We start from the raw sequence: 24,079 nt of genomic DNA, 5'->3' as shown, positions 1-24,079 counted from the left end.
AATATAAACTTACAACTAAATAAACTATCATGAAAACAAAGGTAATAAATGCCCAAATCTCATCATTTCCTAATTATTTCACTACATTTTAGTACTACCTAGGCTTTTGTCTATTTTTCTGTGTGATACGTTACTACTTATACTGTTCTCAACTCCAAGTTCAAACTAGCTTACGTTGGTAGTTTGAAACAGGCCATAGGGGTACTTATAGCACAGAATTCAGCAACTGCTACAAACTAATGCTTAATTGTTTTATTGATTGTCTAGGGCAGGGGTGAGCAAACTATTGGCTCTCTGTCCAAATACGGATGCTTGTCTGTTTTTTTTGGTTTTTTGCTCACAGCCTGTTTTTTGTTTAATTTATTTATTTATTTACTTTTAATTTATTTTTGGCTGCGTTGGGTCTTCATTGCTGCGTGCAGGCTTTCTCTAGCTGCGGCGAGCGGGGGCGAGTCTTCGTTGCAGTGCGCGGGCTTTTCATTGCGGTGGTTCCTCTTTGTTGCGGAGCACGGGCTCTAGGCGTACGGGCTTCAGTAGTTGTGGCACTTGGGCTTCAGTAGTTGTGGCTCGCGGGCTCTAGAGCGCAGGCTCAGTAGTCGTGGCTCACGGGCTTAGTTGCTCTGCGGCATGTGGGATCTTCCCGGACCAGAGCTCGAGCCTGTGTCCCCTGAATCGGCAGGCAGATTCTTAACCACTGCGCCACCAGGGAAGCCCCTCACAGAATGTTTTTGCAAATAGTTTTTGTAAATAAAGATTTATTCGCACACAACCATGCCAATTCATTTACATACTGCCTCTGGCTGCTTTCATGCTACAATTGTAGAGCTGAGTAGTTTCAGCAGAGGCTATATGGCCCTCAAAGCCTGAAATATTTATTTTCTAGTTCTTTATGGAAAATGCTGGCCAGGACCTGCTTTAGACTTTAAAAATGATAAAGTCCGGATCAGAGCCTTCACATAGTTTTCCCCAGTGGATGTTAAGCTCCTTGAGACCTGGAAAAAAGGGATTGGTTTTATGTTTGGACAGCAGCACACATAGTGATATAAACGTGGTCTGGATCCAAGTTCTTGTTCAGCACTTTCTAATCACAGTGGACAATTTATTATTTTTTAAAAAATTATTCATTTATTTATTTTTGGCTGTGTTGGGTCTTCATTGCTGCCCATGGCCTTTCTCTAGTTGCGGCGAGCGGGGGCTACTCTTCGCTGCGGTGCGCAGGCTTTTCACTGCGGTGGCTTCTCTTGTTGCAGAGCACGGGCTCTAGGCATGTGGACTTCAGTAGTTGCAGCACCCAGGCGCAGTAGTTGTGGCTCGAGGGCTCTAGAGCGCAGGCTCAGTAGTTGTGGCGCACAGGCTTAGTTGCTCCGCGGCATGTGGGATGTTCCCAGACCAGGGCTCAAACCCATGTCTCCTGCATTGGGAGGCGAAATCTTAACCACTGAGCCAGCAGGCAAGTTCCGACAATTTATTATTTGGGCAAGTCTTCATCTTCCTGAGTCTCAGTTTCCTCATCTGTAAAATGGGAGAAATAATAGTGAGTTGAGAAGATAAAATAGGCACGGTGCTTGGGAGTGGCACACCCAGCGGGGAGAGGCAGGGGGTGCTGCCCACCCCAGGTGCAGGTAGCAAGGCTGGTCATGGAATGGGTTCTCCAGAAGCAGAGGCTGAGACAGAGCTTGGGGTACAAGATGTTTTTAGGTGTCAACACCGGTGAAACGAAGGGGGGAAGCCAGACTGGGGAGAAGGAGTAGTCAATGGTGGAGGCCCAACAGGCCTTGGCCAACCCCAACCAGGGGCTCTGGAAACAGACTTGTGGGTCAGAGTTGTCCCCCACTGGGCTGAAAGGGCCACCTTTCCACCCCTGCCTTGTTCAGCCACCAGGTGCGGGCTGCCCTGGGAAGAGGCGACCTCGGGCAGAGTCTGTGCAGCTGCGGGAGATCCCATAGGAGCTGATAGCCAGCCACTCCCCCCATCCCCACCCCCGCACCTGGGCAGCAAGTCCTTCCTTGAAGGGAGGTGGAACAGAATATCTATCTCCATGCCTACCCCAGGGCTGCACTGTCCGTAGAGAATTTTAAAATAATAATAAAAACTGCTAAAAGTCTGTTGACTTTATCATTTTGTGCCAGCAAATCTAAACAATATCAATGCCAGTGGCTGAACAGACAACCGCCACCGCCCCCACCTTGGTTCCTGATATTGGATAAGTGCTCAGAGACAGTGTTGTCGTTGTTACTATTATTCTTAGTCTTAGTCTCTTTGTGTTACTCAGAATGGATGCTGGAGAGGCAAAACCAACAAAATCCAGGACACTGCTCAACGCCCTAAAGCCAAGCACAGAGGACAGCCTTCTGTCCTGGGCACATCAGACCCTGGGCACCCATTGCTTACACAGTTTGGGACACTGAGACTCACAGAGGAGCTGGAAGTGGCCCAAGATCACATCGTCTCCAGAGCCCAGGGATGCCGTATCCCATGCCATCAACTCTCTGGACCCTCCAGGCCACCACTGATGCCTGGTGATACAGCTGCCTGTCACCCCAAAGCTCAGGCACGTGGGCTCTGTGCCCCAAGAGATAAGGACCAGCCCCACCCAGCTGGCCCTGCCCCGCTGCACTAGCCCTGATAACAGCTGGGCACCCCGGCCAGCCCTCACACCCTCTGCTCCCCAACTGTTATTTCAGCCCTTGTTGGGGAGTCTGTGGAGCCTGACAGAGGAAGGGGAGGCTCTATCCACGGGCTGTGCCTCTGAATCCTCATTAGTTCTGTCTGTTTGGGGGTCTGGAGTTGTAGACTCTAGGAAACAGGGCACAGGGCTGTTTGACTGTTTGGGGGTCCAATTTTCAAATGTAAAGAAAGCCTTTTGGTTTATTTATGTTCCTCAAATATAATACAGAATCACAAATAGGCCACTGGGCCACTCCGGTACAAGCACAGCAGCTATCCACAGCTTTTCCCTATGCTGACCTTGAGCAGAAGCCTTTAAAGTCCTGATGATGTTGCAACTCTGCTATAAAACCTTCAAAAGCTCCTCATTCTCTCAAAGATAAAGCCCAAGCCCCCTAACCTGATATTTGAGACCCTCCCACATTCCTTATAATAATAAGCATAATCAGTAACTGTTAATTGAGTCTATCGTGTTCCAGGCACCAAGCAAAGCACTTTACGTACACTAGCTCAGATGATCCTCGTAACAACCCTATGAGGGAGGGACTACTATAATTCCCATTTTACAGATGAGGAAACTGAGGCTCAGAGAGGTGAAGTGACTTGCCTAAGATTGCTCAGCAGGAGTCCCCACCTCTGCCTACACCAGGGCTTTGCTCCCTGCTAGCCTGTCCACAGAGCCCCCCTGCAGGCCTGTAGTGCTCCTACCTCTCTCACATCCCCTCCCTGCACCCCCGCCAAGCCAACTCTTCCCAGTCAGCCACAAGCCAAAGGAAGAGGAAGCTTCTCCAGGGTCCAGGAGGCTGGTTTGCTCCTGCTGCTTGAAAATGGGCTCAGGGGTCATTCCCAAAGCATTTTCCAAAAACAACGACAGCATGGCGGGAAGTGGCTAGCATATAGACTTTGGAGAGAGTCAGGCTTGGGTTCAATTCTCAGTTCTGTCACTTTTTAGTTGTGTTCTAAAGGACACGCCTGTAAACCTCCATTTTCCAATCTGTAAAATGGAGATGATAGCCACTACCTCACAGGGTTGTTAGAGGATTTAATAATTAAAGGGCATAGGGACCTCCCTGGTGGTGCAGTGGTTAAGGATCTGCCTGCCAATGCAGGGGACATGGGTTTGAGCCCTGGTCCGGGAAGACCCCACATGCCACGGAGCAACTAAGTCCGTGCGCCACAACTACCGAGCCTGCGCTCTAGAGCCTGTGAGCCACAACTACTGAGCCCGTGTGCCACAACTCTGAAGCCTGCGCACCTAGAGCCCGTGCTCCACAACAAGAGGAGCCACCGCAATGAGAAGCCCACACACCGCAACGAAGAGTAGCCCCCGCTCGCCACAACTAGAGAAAGCTCGCGCACAGCAACGAAGACCCAACGCAGCCAAATATAAATAAATAAATTTATAAAAAAAAAAAAAAGAAGAATCTGCCTGCCAGTGCAGGGGACACAGGTTTGAGCCCTGGTCCAGGAAGATCCCACGTGCTGTGGAGCAACTAAGCCCGTGCACCACAACTACTGAGCCAACGCACCACAACAAAGAGTAGCCCCTGCTCGCCACAACTGAAGAAAGCCCACGCTCAGCAACGAAGACCCAACGCAGCCAAAAATAAATTTATTTATAAAAAATAAATAAATAAATAAAATAAAAATAAAGGACATAGCCCTTAGCATGCTTAGCCCAGTGCCTGGCACATAAAACAAAGCGACCAGAAAATCTGAGTTTTTGTTGTTCTTATTATTATCTTTTTTAAAGTGCTCTGCTTCCAGAGGTGACAACTTGAGACAGATCACACTCCTTCAGCTGAAAATCTTTTAAGTTAAAAAATCAGCCCCCCTCCTTAGATACAACACCAAAAGCACAAGTGACAAAAGAAAAAATAGATAAGTCAGACTTCACCAAAATTAAAAAATTTTGTGCTGCCCATGATTCCAGCAAGAAAGTGAAAAGACAACCCACAGAATGGGAAAAAATATTTGCAAATCATATATTTGACAAGGGACTTGATTCCTGAAAAGGGAATACATAAGGAACCATTACAACTCAGTAATAAAAAGACAAATAATACAATTAAAATGTAGGCAAAGAATATGAGTAGATATTCCTCCAAAGTAGGTATGCAAATTAACAATAAGCACATAAAAATCAACACCATTAGCCATTAGGTAAATGCAAATCAAAACCACAATGAGGGGACTTCCCTGGCGGTCCAGTGGTTAGGACTCCGCGCTTCCACTGCAGGGGGCATGGATTTGATCCCTGGTCGGGGAACTAAGATTTCACAAGACGTGCAGTGTCGGGGGTAAGGGGTGGGGGAGACCACTTCAATAAGAGCTGCAACAGCTAGAATAAAAAAGGTAGATGACAACAACTGTTAGCAGAGGATGTGGAGAAATTGGAACTCTCGTGCATTGCTGGTGGGAATGTAAAATGGTGCAGCCGCTGTAGAAAACAATCTGGCAGCTCCTCAAAATGTTCAACAGACTTACTCTATGACCCAACAGTTCCACTCCTAGGTATATCCCCAAGAGAAATGAGAACGTATGTCCACACAAAAACTTGTATGCGAACAGTCCTAGCAGCATTATTCATGATAGCCAAAAAGTGGAAATCAACTCACCAACTGATGAATATGGATAAATAAAAATGTGGTATATGCATACAATGGAATAGTCAGCCATAAAAAGAAATGAAGAACTGGCACAGGCTACAACATGGATGCACTTCGAAAATATTGTGCTGAGTGAAAGAAGCCAGTCACATAGGACCACATATTGCATGAGTCGATTTATATAAAATGTCCAGAATAGACAAATTCATACAGATGGAAAGCTGATTAGTGGTTGTCTAGGGTTAGAGGGCAGGGAAACTGGAGAGTGACAGCTAAGGGGTATAGGATTTCTTTTTGGGGATAAGGAGAATGTCCTGGAAGTAGGTAGTATAGATGCTTGCAGAACATTGTGAATATACTAAATGTCACTGATAGTAAATTTTACATTATGTGTATTGCACCACAATAAATTAAATTAATAGTTTTCTTTATTGAAAGATAATATCCATCCTGAAAGTACACAAATCTTAGGCACACAGATCTCAATGAATGTTCACAAAGTGAACACACTCTGTAATCAGTATTTCCAGCACCCCAGAAACCCTCACTGTGACCCTTGTGGTCACTGTCCTCTAAAAGGGCTTTAAGGGACTTCCGTGGTGGTCCAGTGGGTAAGACTCCATGCTCCCAATGCAGGGGCCTGGGTTCGATCCCTGGTTGGGGAAGATCCCACACGCCACAACTAAAGATCCCGCATGCCGCAGTGAAGATCCTGCATGCCGAAACTAAGACTGGGCGCAGCCTAAATAAATAAATAAATAACTTTTTAAAAATAAAAATAAAAAGACTTTAAGAAATAGAAATGTCCTCCCTCCCTGCTCCCATACATCTCCCTCCTCTTCTTAGAGGCCATACTCATTTGGGAGTTTCTTGTTTTGTTTTCTGGACTTACCTACTCACTGACATCTCATTATGAAGGATGAAGACATTTTTTTTTTAAGAAAAAGGACTTTTTCACACCAGCTTTGCCCCTTTCCACTCCCTGCTTCCATACAACTTATTTTAGTTGGGTTTCAATTGCTTTTCTTTATTGCTTTAAATAAAATTCTAGGGACTTCCCTGGCGGTCCAGTGGTTAAGACTCCACGCTTCCACTGCAGGGGTCACAGGTTCGATCCCTGGTCAGGGAACTAAGATCTCGCATGCCTCGTGGTGCAGCCAATAAATATATAAATAAATAAATAAAATTCTGAAACTTCTGTTTCTTGAGGTAACATGTTTAGAGAGCATAGCATAAATTCTTCTCTTTGTAAGATGAAGGAAAGTGTCTCTAAGCCCCTACTTTATTTTTTTTAAGTTGCAAGTTTTTTAAAAAATAAATTTATTAAAATTTATTTAAATAAATTTAAATTGGCTGCGTTGGGTCTTCATTGCTGTGCGCGGGCTTTTCTCTAGTTTCGGCCAGCGGGGGCTACTCTTCGCTGCGGTGCGCGGGCTTCTCATTCCGGTGGCTTCTCTTGTTGAGCAGCACGGGTTCTAGGCGTGCGGGCTTCAGTAGTTGTGGCGCACGGGCTCTAGAGTGCAGGCTCGGTAGTTGTGGCGCACGGGCTTAGTTGCTCCATGGCATGTGGGATCTTCCCGGACCAGGGCTCGAACCCACGTCCCCTGCACTGAGGCAGATTCTCAACCACCAGGGAAGCCCAGTCCCTACTTTTATATTGTCTTGTAACCAAGACTCAAGTCTTGTTCGATTTGTCAATCAGCTGATTTTAAAGAGTTAATAAGAAGTGTTAACAAACTCTGGTAGACCAATGCAATGAAACTCTTCTCAGCACTGAAAAGAAACACAGTCCACATAGAGGCACCAACATGGAGGACCCTCAGCCAGACTCACAAAGCTGCTTGCTGTCTGACTCATTTATACGACATGCTGGAAAAGGCAAAACTATGTGGACAGAAAATAGATCAATGGTTGTCAGGGATTGGGGTGGGGGAGGGATTGACTATAAAGGTACACAGCGGTGAATGGGTGGGTGGGTATGTTTTTGGGTAATGGAATTGTTTTATATCTTGATAGTGGTGATAGTCACGTGACTATATGTTTTCAAAACTCATAGAACTGTACGCTGAAAAGGGCGAATTTCACTCTATATAAATTACACTTCAATAACTATGACCCTCAAAAAGCCATTTTAAAACTTTTGAAATCGTGTAAATCATGCAAATATCTTTTGCTGCCGAACCAGAAGTGAAATTAGACATGAAGAGAAGGAAATAAACTATATATAGCCTGGGGTACTCCCAAAAGAAGAAGATTCCAAACAGCAAGGCTGAACTGGTTCTCGGTATTTAAATTCCATTTGGGACTGATTCACTTTGCTGTACACCTGAAACTAACACAACACTGTAAATCAACTATACTCCAACTACACTTAAAATCAACAAATACTTAAAGTTATAAAACTTAAAAATAAATAAATAAATTCCATTCAGTGGCTGACAATCAATGACATGTTTTACACTGTGGAAAATTCAAATAAACTGAAAGAACAAAATTTTAAAAGATCCATAAACTGTTTTTTCTCTACAAATGGTAAGTTATAAACACTGTTCTGTGCCTTGTTTATTTTTTTAACTTAACAATGTATCTTGGAGGCTTTTCTTCACCACTAGATAGAAAGTTTCTTCATTTGTTTTATAGTTAATGTTTCCTTGTATTTAACCAACCCCCTGTTGATGGACATTTAAGTTGTTTACAGTATTTTCGATGATGGTAGATGAACCAAGACAAATGAACAGCCTTATAAATGAGGGTGGGGATTCATGTGGTAGTAGCTATAGCGCGAGATCTTATGCCTTTTTTTTTTTTTTTTTGCCATGGACATCTTTGGAAATCCTGCGAAGCCTCTGCCTGGTACAATGTACCAAAATTCCAGACTCCCAGAGGCAAGCAGGTGATCTGCATAAGCCACATTGTCGAGTTTAGACCTGATGAGCTTCTCTTATCGGTACTTTGTCAATTACTCCTCAATAAAGCTGGCGGGGGTGGGAGACAGCAGCTTCTCTTCTGCTGCAGCAAAACCAGAGAGCTGTGTCCCAAGTTCAAGAGACAACCGAGGCCTTCCCATGCCCTTTTTGTCGTGTTGGTCCTAGAACACAAGCTGAGTCCCTCAAAAATAGGCAAGTCATGGCAAACTGTCTCTAAAGTCAGATGTGATTTCACAGGAGCTCATTAGCAACTAAAGACTGTTTCCAAACCTCAAAAGTGTATCTCCATTTAGAGATTGCCTCTCTTTTTCATTGTCTCCTTTTTATTCTCAGAAGGATCCAATAGGCAAAAATCATAGTAATAATTGTTCTGTTTCCGATACTCAAAGAACTCAAATTCCAAGCTGCCCACGTGGCAAAATGCAAGAAAGTTTTGTCCCAGTGACGCTTTTTTTTTTCTTGCAGCTCTCCCTAATGATGATCCCTCTCGTACTTATGAAATTATAATCATGTAACATTTTATATCTGCTTCAATCGTACATCCATATGTAATAGCTATAAAACGCAAAGCCATTAAAAAAATTCCTCCCCCTTTATTTTCATTGCAAATCTATTTAAACCCCTAGCAATAAATTCAACATTCACGGCAGAGGCGGGAGGCGGGCAGGGGGTAGGGTGGGCGAGGCTATGGCAGCAGCAGCTAGAGCATCCCCCCCACCCCCACCGCCCTTTTTTCCCCTCTGGTTTATCTAAAGCTTTTCTCCAGCTCTGGGAACAGATTTAACTTTTTTCTTCCCACTTAGAGGAAAAACTAATGCAAACTTTCAACATCTGGGGGGGCCACCTAAAGCTCACCTTTGGGAATGTTTGGGCTGTTCTTCCTCCTGTCTAGAGGAGAGAACAAAAAACCAAAGGCAACACCCACACTGGGCATTTCCCCCTCGTTTTAGCCTGTGCAGCCTAGAGAAACCACGGGGATGCAGCTAGTCAGCTCTCTTGGGGCTCCATCTGTTGCTGTCAAATCCCAGAGGTAATTTTTACCTCTCACAGCAGATTCGGCTGTAGTTAAGCTGCTATCTCACACTGCCGGCAACTCCACAGCCACCCAGGCATCAAAGGCTGGTCAACCCTTCCAGGAGGCCACGCAGGACACCCCAAGGCCCCTGGGCAGGTACTAGTGCTCAGCAAGGTCTTCAGAAAGGAGCTCAGGGCCAAGGCCACTTTGGTCATGGTCATGCAGAAGAAGATAGACAGTATTTACACAGCTAGGCATCTCACATTCACATCTTAGGAAGGACATCCCTTGCAAATCCATCCTTCCTTTCCCAAAACAGTATTTCTACCATCTTTCAGTGAGTCGAGGGTCTATCAGGCGAATCTCACTGCTGCCACCACTGTGTCAGGGGTTCCCAATACCACCCCCAAGTCTGATGATGTATGAGGAGGGATCACAGGACCCAGCACATAGTCATACTCACGACTAAGCTGGATTACAGCAAAAGGAGCAAACTCAGCCCAGGGAAAAGAAGTGTGGGTAAGGTCCAGAGGAAACCAGGGGCAAGATGCTAAGGGTCTTCTCCCAGTGGGGTCACACAGGATGCACTTATTTCCTCCAGCAAGAGGTTATAAAGTGTTTACCAGGGAAGTGTGCCTGAGCCTAAAGCTCCAGGGTTTTCATTGGAGGCTGGTCACCAAGGCACCCACTGCACAGCACGTACCAAAATCCCAGGCTCCCAGGAGACAAGCAGGTGTTCGGCGTAAGCCACATTGTTTGTACAGTTTAGGCCCAGTGAGTGACTCTTATCATTTCTGGGGATGGTGGGAACCTTCCTGAAACCCAAGTTCCTTGATGCCAGCCAAGGCTCAACCTTGCAAGCAGGTCTTTCTACAAATAGCAGCCTCAAGCCTGCTGTGTTCACCCTTTTCTACACACCAGGGCACAGTGGAGGGCGAGTCAGTGAGCCCATCTGCATAGTGGGCTCCTTGAGCAAGGCCTCTGGAACCCAGCTCCTAGCTCAGGAGGGGCATAAACTGGCCACTCGGGAACAAAGAGCCAAGACAGCCATACCCATCCGCTGCTAACCTCTTCTCCAACTGGGCCCAGCCTGAGGGGGAGCATCTGGGAGGGGACGCGGGGGCTCCAAAGACTGGGTCCTGCAGGTCCCCCCTCCCCCACCCCTGCCCACAGATGGGGGAGGCACCTAGGGCTGTATCCCGAGTGTGACTGCGACCCACAGCGTTTCCGGGAGCAAAGTCCAGAGGGTAGGAGGGACGAAGACAGCAGCCCTGGCCAGCTGAGCCGGACACTTGCCTTTGGCATCCAAGGCTGCTGCTGCTGACATGCTTCCTTGGTTCAGCAAACACTGACTTTGTGCCGAGGACACAGGCCAGGCCAGGCCAGGTTCCGCGAGCGGGGGTTTGAGTCGGCTGCCAAGAGCAAGGGGACGAGGTCCTCCTCCTCTCCCGGGACGGGAGGGCTGCGCTGAGACACTTCCCCACCGTGGAAACTTCTGGCCTGTGAGCGCCACTCTGGGCCACCTCCACCCCCATTTTCTCAGTTGGAAACCTAGACCCAGGAGACCAAGGTGGACCCAGAGGGCAGGCTGGCCCAACAGGGACAGGATAAGGAGGTGGGGCCACCTCGCCTGCCTCCAGATTTGCCCAGAAAACAGAGAAAAGGAAAGAGGTGTCTGGACTGGTGGAAGGGGACCCAGCTTCAGAAGCAAACAGGCCGGAGCTTGGATCTCTGTTCTTACCAGCTCCACAACCCTAGGGACGTACGTTCCCTCTCCGAGCCTTGGTTTCCCCATCTGTCTAGTTGGGGGATCAGCATCTCCCATTTGTCTAGAAGGCAAGACAGAGATGAAAAGTGTGGGCTCTGGAGTTAGAAGAGCCTGATTCCCATTCCAGTTCTACCCTGCCACTTGCTAACTGGGTGGCTTAGGAAAGTTCTCTGATTGTCCTGGGCCCCACCTCGGGGGTTGCTGACTAAAGCTGACCCATGGCAACTAAGCAGCTGAACCTCTGACCTGGGGCTGGGGAGTTCTGAGAGGGCTTCCTGGAGGAGGTGGAAACTTGAGAGTGGCCCAGGGGACCTAGCAGGTTTTGCTGAGGAGGGTGGGGAGGGGGGCTCCTCCCTGGTACAAGCCCCTCTCTACTCCCTGGTTGGGAGGGAAAGACATGGGAGGCAGGGAGGGAGGAGGGGGAGGAAGAAAAGAGGGGAGTGATGCCACGCACCTTCTTGCTGTTTGTCAGTTTTTCTCATCTGAGAAATGAGAATGTTGGATTGAATGATCCTAGAGGTCATAACTTGCCAAGATTATCTGTTTTTCTGTATTAAAAAAAAAAGGCTTCTCACACCAAAAGCAAAAGCAAAAATAAACAAGTGGGACTAGCATCAAACTAAAAAGTTTCTGCACAGCGAAGGAAACCATCAACAAAATGAAAAGGCAACCTACTGAGTGGGAAGAAATATTTGCAAATCATATATTTGATAAGGGGATAACATCTAAAATATATTGAATGTAAAGAACTCATAACTCACTAGCAAAAAAACAAATAATCGGATTGAAAAATGGGCAGAAGATCTAGACATTCTTCCAAAGAAGACATACGTACAGATGGCAAACAGGTACATGTAAAGATGCAGAACATCACTAATCGTCAGGAAAATGCAAATCAAAACCCCAATAAGCTATCACCTCACACCTGTTAGAATGGCTATCATCAAAAAGACAAGACATAAGCATTGGCAAGGATGTGGAGAAAAGGAAACCCTTGTGCACTGCTGGTGGGAATGTAAATTGGTGCAGCCACTATGGAAAACAATACGGAGATTCCTCAAAAAATTGAAAGTAGAACTATGATCCAGCAATTCTACTTCTGGTTATATATCCAGGAAACAAAAACACTGACTCGAAAAGATATCTGCATCCCCATGTTCACTGCAGCATTATTTACAATAGCCAAGATACAGAAGCAACCTAAGCGCCCATCAATGGCTGAATGGATAAAGAAAATGTGGTGTGTATATATATACACAGTGGAATATTTTTTTTAATATTTATTTATTTAGGCTGCGCCAGGTCTTAGGTGCGGCACGCAGGATCTTTAGTTGCAGCACCTGGGATCTTCAGTTGTGGCATGCGGGCTTCTTAGCTGCAGTATATAGACTCAGTTGTGGCATGCATGTGGCATCTAGTTCCCCGACCAGGGATCGAACCCGCGACCCCTGCAGTGGAAGCGCAGAGTCTTAACCAGTGGACTGCCAGGGAAGTCCTATAAACCTTTTTTTTAGTTTAAATAAATTGGAAAAAAACACTATGAATTATTTATAATTAGGACAAAATAAATATTACTCTCAAAAGACAACAACAACAAAAACGGCTAATGCAGGACATCTGGGGAGCCAAAACGCAAGAGGGTGGGGTGGGGTTGGCACAGTCCCTGGCTGAGACTGCCAGCATCAGGGTCTGGGAAGAGTTTCCAGGCAATGAGGATAGTTGATGAAGTCAGTTCCCCAGGAAGATGTCTCAGCAACAGAGTTTCTGGGGACTGACGTGGAGCTAGAGCCAGGGGGCTGTCCTGGAGCTCTCGGGTAAACGCCACAGCTGGCCAGCAGTCACCACTCCATCTTCCAGGAAAGTGAGCCTTGAGGATTCGGGTATGGGGGATGCTGGGGCGGAACCCAGGCCTTCCTCCTCCCAGGGCCGTAAGGTCCCCCTTCCCACCACTCTGGGCCACGGGTAGGGCCACAACCTCTTTCGCAACACCCAGGCTGTGGCAATGCCAAGGCCCCCCTATTCTCCATCAGCCCCCCCAACCAAAGCCCCAAAGAAACATAACTAATCATAACCAGCATTAACAGAGATCTTACTGTGTGCCAGATTCTATTCCAAAAACTTAGTTTATCTCATTTAATACCCTGCCACACTACTATTGCTCCCATTTTACAGATGGGAGACTGAGGCTTAGAGGAGTTCGGTAACTTTCCCCAGTCACATAGTATGTAGAGCTCCAGGATTCAAACCCCCATACCCATGCCTCTAACCACTATCGAATACAATCTTTTTACCTAAATATAAACCATACACTTGCTATGAAAACAAGTGGCTGGCTTCAAGACCAGTCCCTAATCCCCCTCAAATTCTCCCTGAATAAGAATTCTGGAGCCACCTCTGCACCTAAGCTGGCCTTGGCTTCTCAGCTTTGGATTCTGGAGGGCAAAGATCGCAGTCCCAGCCCAGGGTCCTGGAAAGAATGCGCCCTTGGCTTCTGGCCCCAGCTCTGCCCCCATCTGGCTGGTGGCCTTGGGCGAGTCACTCCCCCTTTGTAGGCCTGACAGCATCACCCTGTCCAATGAGGCCGTGGCTGGATCAGAGGCTTCCAGGCCTAGGAGCTTCCAGGATCAGCTCCCACCCCCAGAAAGGCCAGGAGGCCAGGGGCGGGACTTGCTGGGTGTTAAATATTTCTGTCCAGCACTCTGCTGGCCTCTCATCCCAGTCTTGCCAGCAGGAAGTGTGACCAAGATCAGTCATGGTAAGAGCCTGCCTGGAGCCATGGCAGCCTTTGCCAACGGCATGGATCTGCAGTGAGATTTCCAGAAGCACCTTGTGTCCAAGTTTCCATGTCTTACTGTCCTTTTCTTTCTCCTTAGACAACTTACAGCAACAAAGGACAGAAGGTAAGCAGGAGGGGAAATGTTGGGTCAGGGCCCCGGGAGACTGGAATGTTAGCAAAGAGCAGAAGAGGAATAATAGCTACAATGGTTATGTGACATTCTGGATGAACACTCAAGTTCATCTCTGCCCTCCCCCGCCACGTCTAGACTGAGCTGGACTCAACCTTGCCCTCCTAAGAAAAACTTTTACCTCTTCTTAAATTCCTGCCAATCTCTTAATCCTGTCTGGAAGTTCTTTCTAAGGTCTAACTTAAATCTGTGTCGCTGTAGCATAAGGCTGTTTCCCCCTGTGAAACTTGGGCAGACCTCCTGGGGGAGAGGGGGGCTCACCAATCCTGAGACCACAGGAGCTCAATTTCTACATGAGAAACCTCTTTCGAGGCTTGGCAAGCCTTCAGGGCAGCGGGGTGGGGTGGGTTGGCTTCTCCTCAGTTCTGGGATTGAGGGTGGGACAAGGGAGGTGGCTAGGGGACACCTCTCCACTTGCACTTTTCTAGACCCGCTTCTAGGGACTCAGCCTTGCCCCTTCTCTTCTTCTGCAGCCTGAGAGAGGCCAATTCCTCCACTTTCACTCCGTGACCTTCTGGGTTGGCAACGCGAAGCAGGTAAAAGCTGGGCAAGGTGTTGGGAGTGGATAGAGGGCAGGCAAGGGGGCCTCCAGGACAAGGGCAGGTCTCCAGCTGGGTCTGTGATTGGGCCCTGGGAGGGGAGGATCAGGGCCAACGCTGGGAGAGTCCCAGGACGGACAGTCACTCTTTGGATCCTAATTACACAATCAGGGCCGCGGACCCCAGTGGGAAACTTACCTGAGATCAGCATGGGCCAGGGAGCAGGCTTTCTTCCCAGGAGGATCTCGGCACCTGGGGCAACAGGGCAGATAGGCTGGGGGGACTGGGGGCCGGCCCCTCGACCCTCACGGGCCCGTCTGCAACTCTGTGATTCAGGCTGCGTCGTACTACTGCAGCAAGATGGGCTTTGAACCCCTAGCCTACAAGGGCCTGGAGACGGGTTCCCGGGAGATGGTCAGCCATGTGATCAAGCAAGGGAAGGTGAGTCTACACCCAGGACCCCACCCATCCAGGAGGGCCATCTCTCTCCCTGCTGGTCTCTGAGCTCCGTGACAGCTCTGGCACCTCTGGGTGCAGGAGGCCAGGAAGCCCTTCCTCCAGGTGGCCCAGTGCTCTTCCAGGCTGCCCGGTGTGGTTAGCGGAGCGTGCACTGAGGTCAGCCCCCGCTGGGCCCTCCACTGGCACCTTTGTATGACACGCAACAGGGACCTTCTTGGTTTGGTCTACTTCTTGGCCTGGCCCAACGCTGGTCTCACAGATGTTCGGGAACAGTTGGCAAAGGCCCCAGACGTCAGACCTGGAAATCTGAACAGTGCCCTGGTCCATGGGTCCCTGGGGCTCTCCCCACCGGGAGGCGTGACTGGCAGCTCATCCCAAGGCCCCAGGAGGGTCTGGCACGGGAGAAGCCCCCATCCCTCAGGACCAGAGGGGAAGCTAAGGCTGAGAAAGGACAGGAACCCAGGGTCAACAGTCCTGCCTGGCTGGGAAGAGAGGTCTTGTCCTAATGTCCCACCAGGGGTATCTCGCTGGTGGGCAGGGAGCGGGGCTGGAGGTGCACCTCCAGAAGCTCGCCTGAGCCACCAGCCACGCCTCCCTTCTCCTCTACGTCTTAGATTGTGTTCATCTTCTCCTCTGCCCTCAACCCCTGGAACAAAGGTGAGGGGGCCCCAGAGGGTTCGGGGTGCCAGGGAGTGGAGACGTGGTATTGTGGGTGGGGTTAGGGACACAGGGGTGGATCAGGGTTCAGGGAGGGGGCCTCAGCCTAGAAGGAGATGAAGCCCAGAAGGCTGAGAGTACAGGGGAGGGGCCTCGACTCCAGCGTCACCCGCCTCCCCTGACGGCCACAGAGATGGGCGATCACCTGGTGAAACACGGCGACGGAGTGAAGGACATTGCCTTCGAGGTGGAGGATTGTGACTACATCGTGCAGGTGAGGCCGCACCTGGGCTGGCGCGGAGACGAAGCAGTGAGGCTCGGCCTGCCCTCTGTCTGCGACAGGGACCCCCGTCAGTCAGGGCTGGAGGACACGGCCACGCTGGGGTGATGCACCCAGATGTGGGTTGACACACATCTGAGTTCCAGTGACACTCTGCCCCTTAGTAGCCATGCAACCTCTGTCTGAGCCTCAGTTTCTGCATCTGTAAAATGGGGATAACCACCTACCTCACTGAGTTGTTACAAAGAGGAAACGAGATCACAATTATCATTTCTTGAGCATGACTGTACCAAACGCTGTATTCAAGAGGCAGTTTAGATGTTCAGAGTGTAGATTCCAGAGGCAGACTGCTGGGTCTCAATCTTATTAGCTGTGTGACTTCAGGTGAGTGACTTAAATTCTCTGTGCCTCAATGTCCTCATCTATAAAATAGAGACAATAATAGTGCCTTTCATGTAATGTTGCTGTGCAGATTAAAGAGGCTAGTACTTACAACAGTGCCTGACATGTGATAAGCATAGATATGCAGTAATAAGGTTTTGCTAAATATCAGATACATGATTCATGCATGTAAGGCACTTGGCAGAGGGTGTGACACATAGTAGGTGCTCAATAAATGTCAGCTTGTATTTGTCTTATCCAACCACCCTTTTTACAGATGAAGAAACTGAGGACTAGAGAGGGGGAAGGGCCACAGAGTGAGTTAGCACAGGACAGGCAGGACAGACCCCCACCCCCACCTGGTTTGTCTTCCATAGCCCCAGCTCTGGGCCTGGACCTCAGTTTCCCTATCTGCCAAATGGGCATGAGCCATGGGTGTCAAGGGCAACAGCTAAAGTTCACTGGAGTTCCTGCCTGGGGCTGGAAAAACTGGAGGAGGCTGCGGCAGGACCACGCAGAGGGGATCCAGCAGGGGCAGCCAAAGGGTCCAGCACTGACCACCTCCCCACCCCATCTCCTCTGCAGAAAGCCCGGGAACGAGGTGCCAAGATCGTGCGGGAACCCTGGGTAGAGCAAGATAAGTTTGGGAAGGTGAAGTTTGCCGTGCTGCAGACGGTGAGTTAACCTCAGTGCCCCACCCCTCCTGCTGTCAGCACCCACTTAGATGCCAGGACCCCCCTCCCCAACCCCCGACTCCATTACACCATCCCACACTTGTGCCTCAAAGTGCAGACATTCTCCCTGGACCCTGATTTCCTGTATTCTTGGCTGGTGTGCAGAGGCTGAGGAGGGCTAACAGTCACGCCTCTGGGCTTCCCATCCTCCCCAGTGAGGGCTGATAGCATGGGGATGCAAGGAAGGAGATGGGTGGGTCTGGGGAAGGAGGTGGGAGGGAAGCCCCGCCCCATTCAAGCTGTGTGACTTTGGGCAAATCACTTCACCTCTCTGTGACTCCGTTTAAATGAGCAAGTTACCACCTGCGTGGTCCACCTGTGTGATCTGCCACACGCTAATTAACCGTTCTGTGCCTGTTTCTTCAGCTATAACTCCTCCCACGGTCATTTAAAGGATCAAATGAGATGATTCGTGTATAGCACTTAGAACAACAGCGCTTGGCATATCACAGACATGCAGCAAAGATTACCAAGTCTGTTTAGCACCTGATACAATCATAGGTCCTTCCTCCTCAAGATTTAATACAACTTAAAGATTGTTAGAATGACTGAAAAGGCCCTTCCATATAATTAGATCCAACACCCTCATCATTCTTCATTCAGGCAACACATTTTAATTGAGCACCTACTATATGCCAGGACAGCATCATGAGCAAAACGGCATCCCCGCCTCCACAGAGCTTCTGGTCCTGTGGGGCAGACAGACTGTCAAATTCCCAAATGTCAGACTGCAATTCATTTTGGAAAGGGGAAGTGACTTGCCCAAAATCACACTTGGAGTTAGGGCCAGGTCTGGGTTGGAACCCAGGGCTGTGTTGGCACCATGAAATGCAGCCTGGCCTCAGCAGGGATGGGAGCTCAGGCTGTTCGCCACCCACAGTATGGGGATACTACACACACCCTGGTGGAGAAGATGAACTACACCGGCTGGTTCCTGCCTGGATTCGAGGCCCCAGCATTCGTCGACCCCCTACTTTCCAAGCTGTGAGTGCCCCTTGGGGCAAGGGTGGGGTGCCCTCTCTTCCATGCAGAGGGGACAGAGCATCTTGGTCCCTGCTGGGGAGCCCCTGAATATCCCCCAGGATGGCTTGAAGAGGCAGCATAGAGGCCAAGAGCCTAGGGTCTGGAACCCAACTGCCTTGGTTCAAATCCCAGCTCTGTCACTTACTAGCTATTTAACCTGGGCAAGTTATTTTTCTAAGCCTCAGTTTCTTCGTCTGTAAAATGGGGCTGGTAATAGTGCGTGAGTTGATGCAAATAAAGTGTCTATAGTAAGTGCTATGGAATAATGAGCAGTTACTGTTATTGAGGGGCCGGGGGAAGGAAGAGATTTAGGGAGTAGCCTTCTCCTCACCCCCTAACTGCCTCCCTCTCCCAGGCCCAACTGCAGTCTCGAGATAATTGATCACATTGTGGGAAACCAGCCTGATCAAGAGATGGTGTCTGCCTCAGAATGGTGAGTCCCTGGCCCAAGCCCTTCCCACATGTGTGACAGGCCCACTCCCAGGTCTTGTCGGGACCTCAGACTACTGAGGTCACTGATTCATCTGTTCCCTGTAAAACTGTCACCATGGAGACCAGAGGGTTTAAGGCCCAAAGTGACCCACCGGTCCTCCCTCTGAGGAACCTTGGGGAATCAGCACAGGGGGTGTCACAGTCCAGGGAGGCTTGGAGGAAGGCTGTCACTACCCAAAGAGCACGTGTGTGCAAATTAGAAGCAAGTACCCTTTCTCAAAAGCACCTCCATCTGTTGGAGTGGTGCCATGTACATGGACCTTGTTATCAGATGCTTTACTTCCACCCAAAGGAAAATTGCCATAATAAAGGTACAAATCTATGATGTGCGTGATGTGAAAGGTGGTACCCTTTTTGGAGCCTGCTCAGGGAACAAATTCTGGAAGGTGGAGTAGGGGCAGGGGGCAGGTCCCAGGCCAACATCAGAGCCATTGTGCCCTTCCGGCCACCCCCCACAGGTACCTGAAGAACCTGCAGTTCCACCGTTTCTGGTCCGTGGATGACACGCAGGTGCACACGGAGTACAGCTCTCTGCGGTCCATCGTGGTGGCCAATTACGAGGAGTCCATCAAAATGCCCATTAACGAGCCAGCGCCGGGCAGGAAGAAGTCCCAGATCCAGGTGGGGCCTCCCTCGGGCCCCAGGGACCTTGGCTGGGGAAGAAGGAAGCAGGGAAGAGGTTTGAGGGCTCTCGCAGGGGCAGGGGTGTGGGCGACGGGGCCACTGACAATGGTTTCCTTGCTTCCCTCCCACAGGAATATGTGGACTATAATGGGGGCGCTGGGGTCCAGCACATCGCTCTCAAGACTGAAGACATCATCACAGCGGTTAGAAGCCCGTTCCTGGTCCTAATTCACCTCCCATTCAGCTCCAGAGCCAAACTCTGCAAAACGGAGTCAGAGTCTGGGGATGCGGGTGACGAGTGGCAGTCCTGGGTCCCCTTCGTCAGCCCAGACGGCTGACAGGGCTCCCTTACTGGCTCGTGCATGTGCAGGAATATTCCCACCCTAGAGAGTCTGGTCTCTCTGCTACAGAAGTAGCAAGTGCCAGAGTAACAAGAAGCCTGGGCTCTAGACCTGGTTCTGCCAGTAACTTACTGTGAGTCTTTAGGGGATTCAACCCCCTCTCTGGGCTTCAGTTGCATCAACTTGAAAATGAGGATATTAAGCTACAAGATCCACTAGGTCCTTTCATCCAAATTAAATGTCCTGAGTCTATGGCTCCAGCCCTTGGGGAGGCTGGGTCCCACCTGTTCTTAATGTGGCAGTATGACCAAGTGGACAAGAGCCTGACCTGTCCCATTCAGTCCCGGCCCAACCAAGAATTCACCATGACCATGGCAACTTCATTCATTCATTCATTCATTCATTCACACAATAGATGTTTATTGAGCACCTACTACGTGCCAGGCACTGTTTCAGGTACTTGGGATACATTAGCCAACAAGACAATAGTTTCCACCCTTATGGAGGCACAAAATAAAATTAGTAAAATAGCTCTGTTAGATGGCAGTGAGTGCTCTAGAGGAAAATAAAGCAGGGCCACGGGCGAGGGAGGGTGAAGGACTTTTTTTTTAATTTCAAGTTTTTCTTTTTCTTTTCTTTTTTTAAAAATTTACTTAATTTATTTATTTTGGCTGTGCCAGGTCTTAGTTGCGGCACACGGGATCTTTGTTGTGGCACGCAGGCTTCTTAGTTGCGGCACATGGGATCTAGTTCCCTGACCAGGGATCGAACCCAGGCCCCTGCACTGGGAGGGCAGAGTCTTACCCACTGGACCACCAGGGAAGTCCCAGGACTTTGTATATTTAAATTAGGCGGTCACCAAAGTCCTGGCGCTAAGAAGGAGACATTTAAGAATGCAGAAGACAGAGAGGAAGCAGTGGAAATCTGGGGAAAGCGCCCCAGGAAGAAGGGACAGCCAGGGTAGAGGAAGGTTAAAGGAACAGCTGGAACAGAATGAACAAGGAAGAGAAGGGTAGGAGATGCGGTCAGAAGGTAGGAGTGGGGGCAGACGGTGAGGACTTTGAATTTGACTCTGAGACACCACCGTTGGGTAAGCAGAGGAGTGACATAATTTGACTTGTATTTTAATAAAATCCCTCTGGCTCCTATGTTGAGAATAGATATCAATACTTAATTTCTCAATGCCTCAGTTTTCCCAGCTATGAAATGGGGAGAATAATCATCCAAATGTCTCAAAAGATTACTGCATCGACATAATCAGACAGTACATAGAAAGTGCTCAAGAGAGGCACGTAGTGAGGTCCCATGAATGTTAGTGATTGCTGTTCTTCCATCGGGACCCACAAGGCCCAGAGGAGGAAGGGGATGAGGTCACACTGCATCCTGGCAGTTTGGGGAAGCTGCAGTAGGGACCCTGCCTCCTCCCGGCCCAGCACTTCCCCCTGGCTGGGAGTGTTGAGCATGGAGAGAGAAGGACTGACCTTGACCCTGCTCTGAGACAGATTCACCACTTGAGAGAGAGAGGCATGGAGTTTTTGGCTGTTCCGTCCACATACTACAAACAACTGCGGGAGAAGCTCAAAACGGCCAAGATCCGGGTGAAGGAGAATATTGATGTTCTGGAGGTAAGGCCTAGAACAGGATCCTCGGTCAGTCGAGGAGAACAAGCCCTGAGTTCCATCTTGCCTCACAAATGTTGTCTCAACCTTGCATCAGGCACTGGGATGCAGCCGGGAAAGCAGACCAGGTTCCTGCCGTCATGGAACTTGCATTCTAGTGAGAAGACAGATGACAAATAAATAACACAAACACCATCAGAGAGAGAGAGAGAGAGAGAGAGAGAGAGAGAGAGAGTTGGTGCTGTGCAGAAACTTAAAACAGGCTATGACAGAGAGTGATCTGGGGCTGCTACATAGGAGGCAGTCAGGGAAGGCCCCTCTGAGGAGGTGACATTTCAGTGAAATCGAGATGATGAAAGGGAGTTGGCTGTGTGAAGACCTAGAGAAAGAGCAGTCCTGGCAGCGGGAACAGCAAGTGCGAAGGTCCTGAGGCAAGAGCAAGCTCTGAGTATCTGAGAAACAGAGGGCCAGAGTGAATGAAAGGAAGTGTTTGAGGAGTGGCCCAGGTCAAAGAGGTAGGCAGGAGCCGATTCCTCTGGTAGGCTATTTAGGAGTTCGGATTTTGTTCTTCTGTGGCCAGAAACCATTGGAGGTTTTTCTGGTTTTGTTTTTGACAGCTTTATTGATATTTAAGGCACATAACATACATCATTTTTTAAAATACACAATTCAGTGGCTTTTGGCTCTTCACTATATTATGCAGCCATCATTGAAATCAATTTTGGAACATTTCCATCACTCTAAAAGGAGACCTCAAACCTCTTAGCCACCACCTCCCAATCTCCCCATTCCACCTCCTCACCCTCAGCCCTAGGCAACCACTGGTCTTCTGTCTCTACAGAGCTGCTTTTTCTGAACATGTCATATAAATGGAATCATATAATCTTTTGTGACTGGTTTCTTTCACTCAGCATCATGTTTTCAAGGTTCATCCATATTGTAGCACGTGTTAGTACTTTGTTCCTTTTTATAGCTGAATAATATTCCATTGGATGAATAGACCACATTTTGCTTACCCACTCATCAGATGATGGACATTTGTTTCCACTTTTTGGCTATCATGAATAATGCTATGATCATCTGGGTAACAAGTATGTGTGTGGACATACGTTTTAATTCTCTTGGGTAGATACCTAGGAGTTAAATTGCTGGTCGGTCATATGGTCCTCTTTTACTTTTTTGAGGAACTGCCAGACTGTTTTCCACAGCGGCTGCATCGTTTTACCTTCCCACCAGCCACATATGAGGGTTCTGGTTTCCACTAGAGAGTTTTAAACAGGGGAGTGAGATGATCTGATTTTTGAAAGATCCCTGAATGTGGGGAAGATGGTCTGTAAGGAGGCAAGAGCAGAAGCAGGGAGAGCTGTGTGGGTGCTACTTGGGTGGTCCAGGCCGGCCTTGGGTGGCTAACACAGGGGCTGAGGCGGGGAGGTGGTAATAGGACAATTGGGGGATCTATTTGGAGGTGTCTGGAACTGCTGCAGAAAAGGGTCTTTTCTTGGCTTTGGGGGTGCAGGAGCCCCCACGACCTTTCTAAATATCCCACCATTCCAGGCTAGAGGGGCCAGCCAGCCTCCCCCTTACCCAGTCCCCTGTCTCCCACGTAGGAGCTGAAAATCCTGGTAGACTACGACGAGAAAGGCTACCTCCTGCAGATTTTCACGAAGCCCATGCAGGACCGGCCCACGCTCTTCCTGGAAGTCATTCAGCGCTACAACCACCAGGTACCACTAAGGACCGCCTGTCCCCAGCGGTTGGCTTTCTGGGCCCGCAGCTCACCTCCTTTCTCCCGCTCCAGGGTTTTGGAGCCGGCAACTTCAACTCACTGTTCAAGGCCTTCGAGGAGGAGCAGGACCTGCGGGGCAACCTCACTGACATGGAGACCAACGGCCTTGCGCCCGGAATGTAGGCCGCTCTGGGCACGCCTGACCCACCGAGGCCCCGCCCACCTGCCGGCGCACGGTGGGCCACGCCCCCTCGTCCTGGAACACGCCCACTCCACAGGCCCTGAACAGCGAGCCCTCCTTACTGGCCGCTCCCTTTAGACCCCGCCCACCAGCCGGCTCCGGGACCTCCCCGCCCCCCACAAGACTCCGCCTACCTCCTAACTCGCTCCCTCGGTTGGGCTGTTCAGTCTCCCGCCCTCCGGAATAAAGCGGACTGGGGTCCAAGGCGGTGTCCACGTGTTTGTGCCGGGCTGGAGCAGTGAGGTTCTTTGGCCGCCAGGGGGAGCTCAGGGCGGCAGCAGTGTAGGAGACATCCGCGTTAGGGGTTGAGAGGCTGCGGGAGCCGAGGAGGCGCCGGGGGCAAGCGCTGGGCTGAGTAGGACCGCGCAGGTCGCGGGGAGTTCTGGAACCAAGAGGTGCAGAGGGCCTACACGCTAAAGGGAAAGACAGACAATAGCGTTTTGTAGAGTGGTAAATGCTATTAAGAAAATAAAGCAGGTGATGAGCTTGTGTAGAGGTGAAGGTGGGAGGAAGGACTAATGTCGATCGAGGGAAGGCCCCTCTGGGAGGTGACATTTGGGAGCCAGCCATGGGAAAATATGGGGAAAGAGCATCCCAGGAAGAGGGTACAGCAAGGGTAAAGGCCCTAAGGTGGGACAAAGCTTGGCAGCATCCTGTCCGATGGCGTTATGATCTCCAAGGATGAGCTGTACCCAACTTTGCTGCCCTGAACCCAAACTTCTGGACTTAGGAGAGTGTTAGCCCAGGGACTCTGGGGCATCATCCTCGCTCAGCACCCACGGCACATGGTTCCTGGTGTGAGAGCTGGTAGAAGGGATCTGCGCCCCTCAGCTTCTGCCCTCTGCCCGCAGCACGACAGACACCAGTGCCTACTCCCTCACACCCCCCATGCAGCTCTACTCCCCCCAACCCTGCTCCAGGCGTGGACTCCACTTGAAGAGAGGCTAGTTCATACTCAAGTGTGAATGGCCCTTGCAAAAAAGAATGACACAGTTGGGAAAGGAGCTACTG

The 24,079-nt window shown here is 49.6% G+C and overlaps 1 protein-coding gene and 2 long non-coding RNA genes across 6 annotated transcripts; 1 reads left to right on the top strand and 2 right to left on the bottom strand.

The window, feature by feature from the left end:
* Positions 1 to 295: 295 nt before the first annotated feature.
* Positions 296 to 15,557, bottom strand: LOC309640031. 4 transcript variants are annotated; one of them, XR_014251992.1, is made up of 3 exons: positions 15,137 to 15,557; positions 14,690 to 14,743; positions 296 to 1,512 (listed from the first exon to the last, which is right to left on the bottom strand). It is a non-coding gene; the product is annotated as an uncharacterized lncRNA (long non-coding RNA). The 4 variants fall into 4 exon arrangements; XR_014251993.1 differs by lacking the exon at positions 296 to 1,512 and adding an exon at positions 4,095 to 5,008; XR_014251994.1 differs by lacking the exon at positions 296 to 1,512 and adding an exon at positions 12,264 to 12,836.
* HPD (4-hydroxyphenylpyruvate dioxygenase) lies at positions 13,638 to 23,272 on the top strand. The gene is made up of 14 exons (XM_082418087.1): positions 13,638 to 13,741; positions 13,860 to 13,886; positions 14,426 to 14,488; positions 14,828 to 14,932; positions 15,565 to 15,607; positions 15,799 to 15,881; positions 16,854 to 16,943; positions 17,883 to 17,986; positions 18,381 to 18,458; positions 18,976 to 19,138; positions 19,273 to 19,344; positions 20,985 to 21,107; positions 22,709 to 22,825; positions 22,900 to 23,272. Exons 1-14 carry the CDS (start codon positions 13,739 to 13,741, stop codon positions 23,008 to 23,010), a joined length of 1,182 nt encoding a protein of 393 aa, XP_082274213.1. The 5' UTR covers positions 13,638 to 13,738; the 3' UTR covers positions 23,011 to 23,272.
* On the bottom strand, positions 15,888 to 17,876 carry LOC309640028. The gene is made up of 3 exons (XR_014251989.1): positions 17,632 to 17,876; positions 16,178 to 16,309; positions 15,888 to 16,089 (listed from the first exon to the last, which is right to left on the bottom strand). It is a non-coding gene; the product is annotated as an uncharacterized lncRNA (long non-coding RNA).
* Positions 23,273 to 24,079: the final 807 nt, after the last annotated feature.

This window comes from Balaenoptera physalus (genome assembly GCF_965194825.1).
Source record: "Balaenoptera physalus genome assembly, chromosome: 12".
NCBI classification, from domain to species: Eukaryota; Metazoa; Chordata; class Mammalia; order Artiodactyla; family Balaenopteridae; genus Balaenoptera; species Balaenoptera physalus.
The sequence above is the reverse complement of the archived record's forward strand: the minus strand, read 5'-3'. Positions and strand labels throughout refer to the sequence as shown.

Bases quoted from the DNA above. Each gene is read 5' to 3' on its own strand.
- HPD (XM_082418087.1), top strand. The intron at 18,459-18,975 runs GTGAGTCCCTGG...CACCCCCCACAG, and splicing joins ATGGTGTCTGCCTCAGAATG to GTACCTGAAGAACCTGCAGT. The intron at 22,826-22,899 runs GTACCACTAAGG...CTCCCGCTCCAG, and splicing joins TTCAGCGCTACAACCACCAG to GGTTTTGGAGCCGGCAACTT.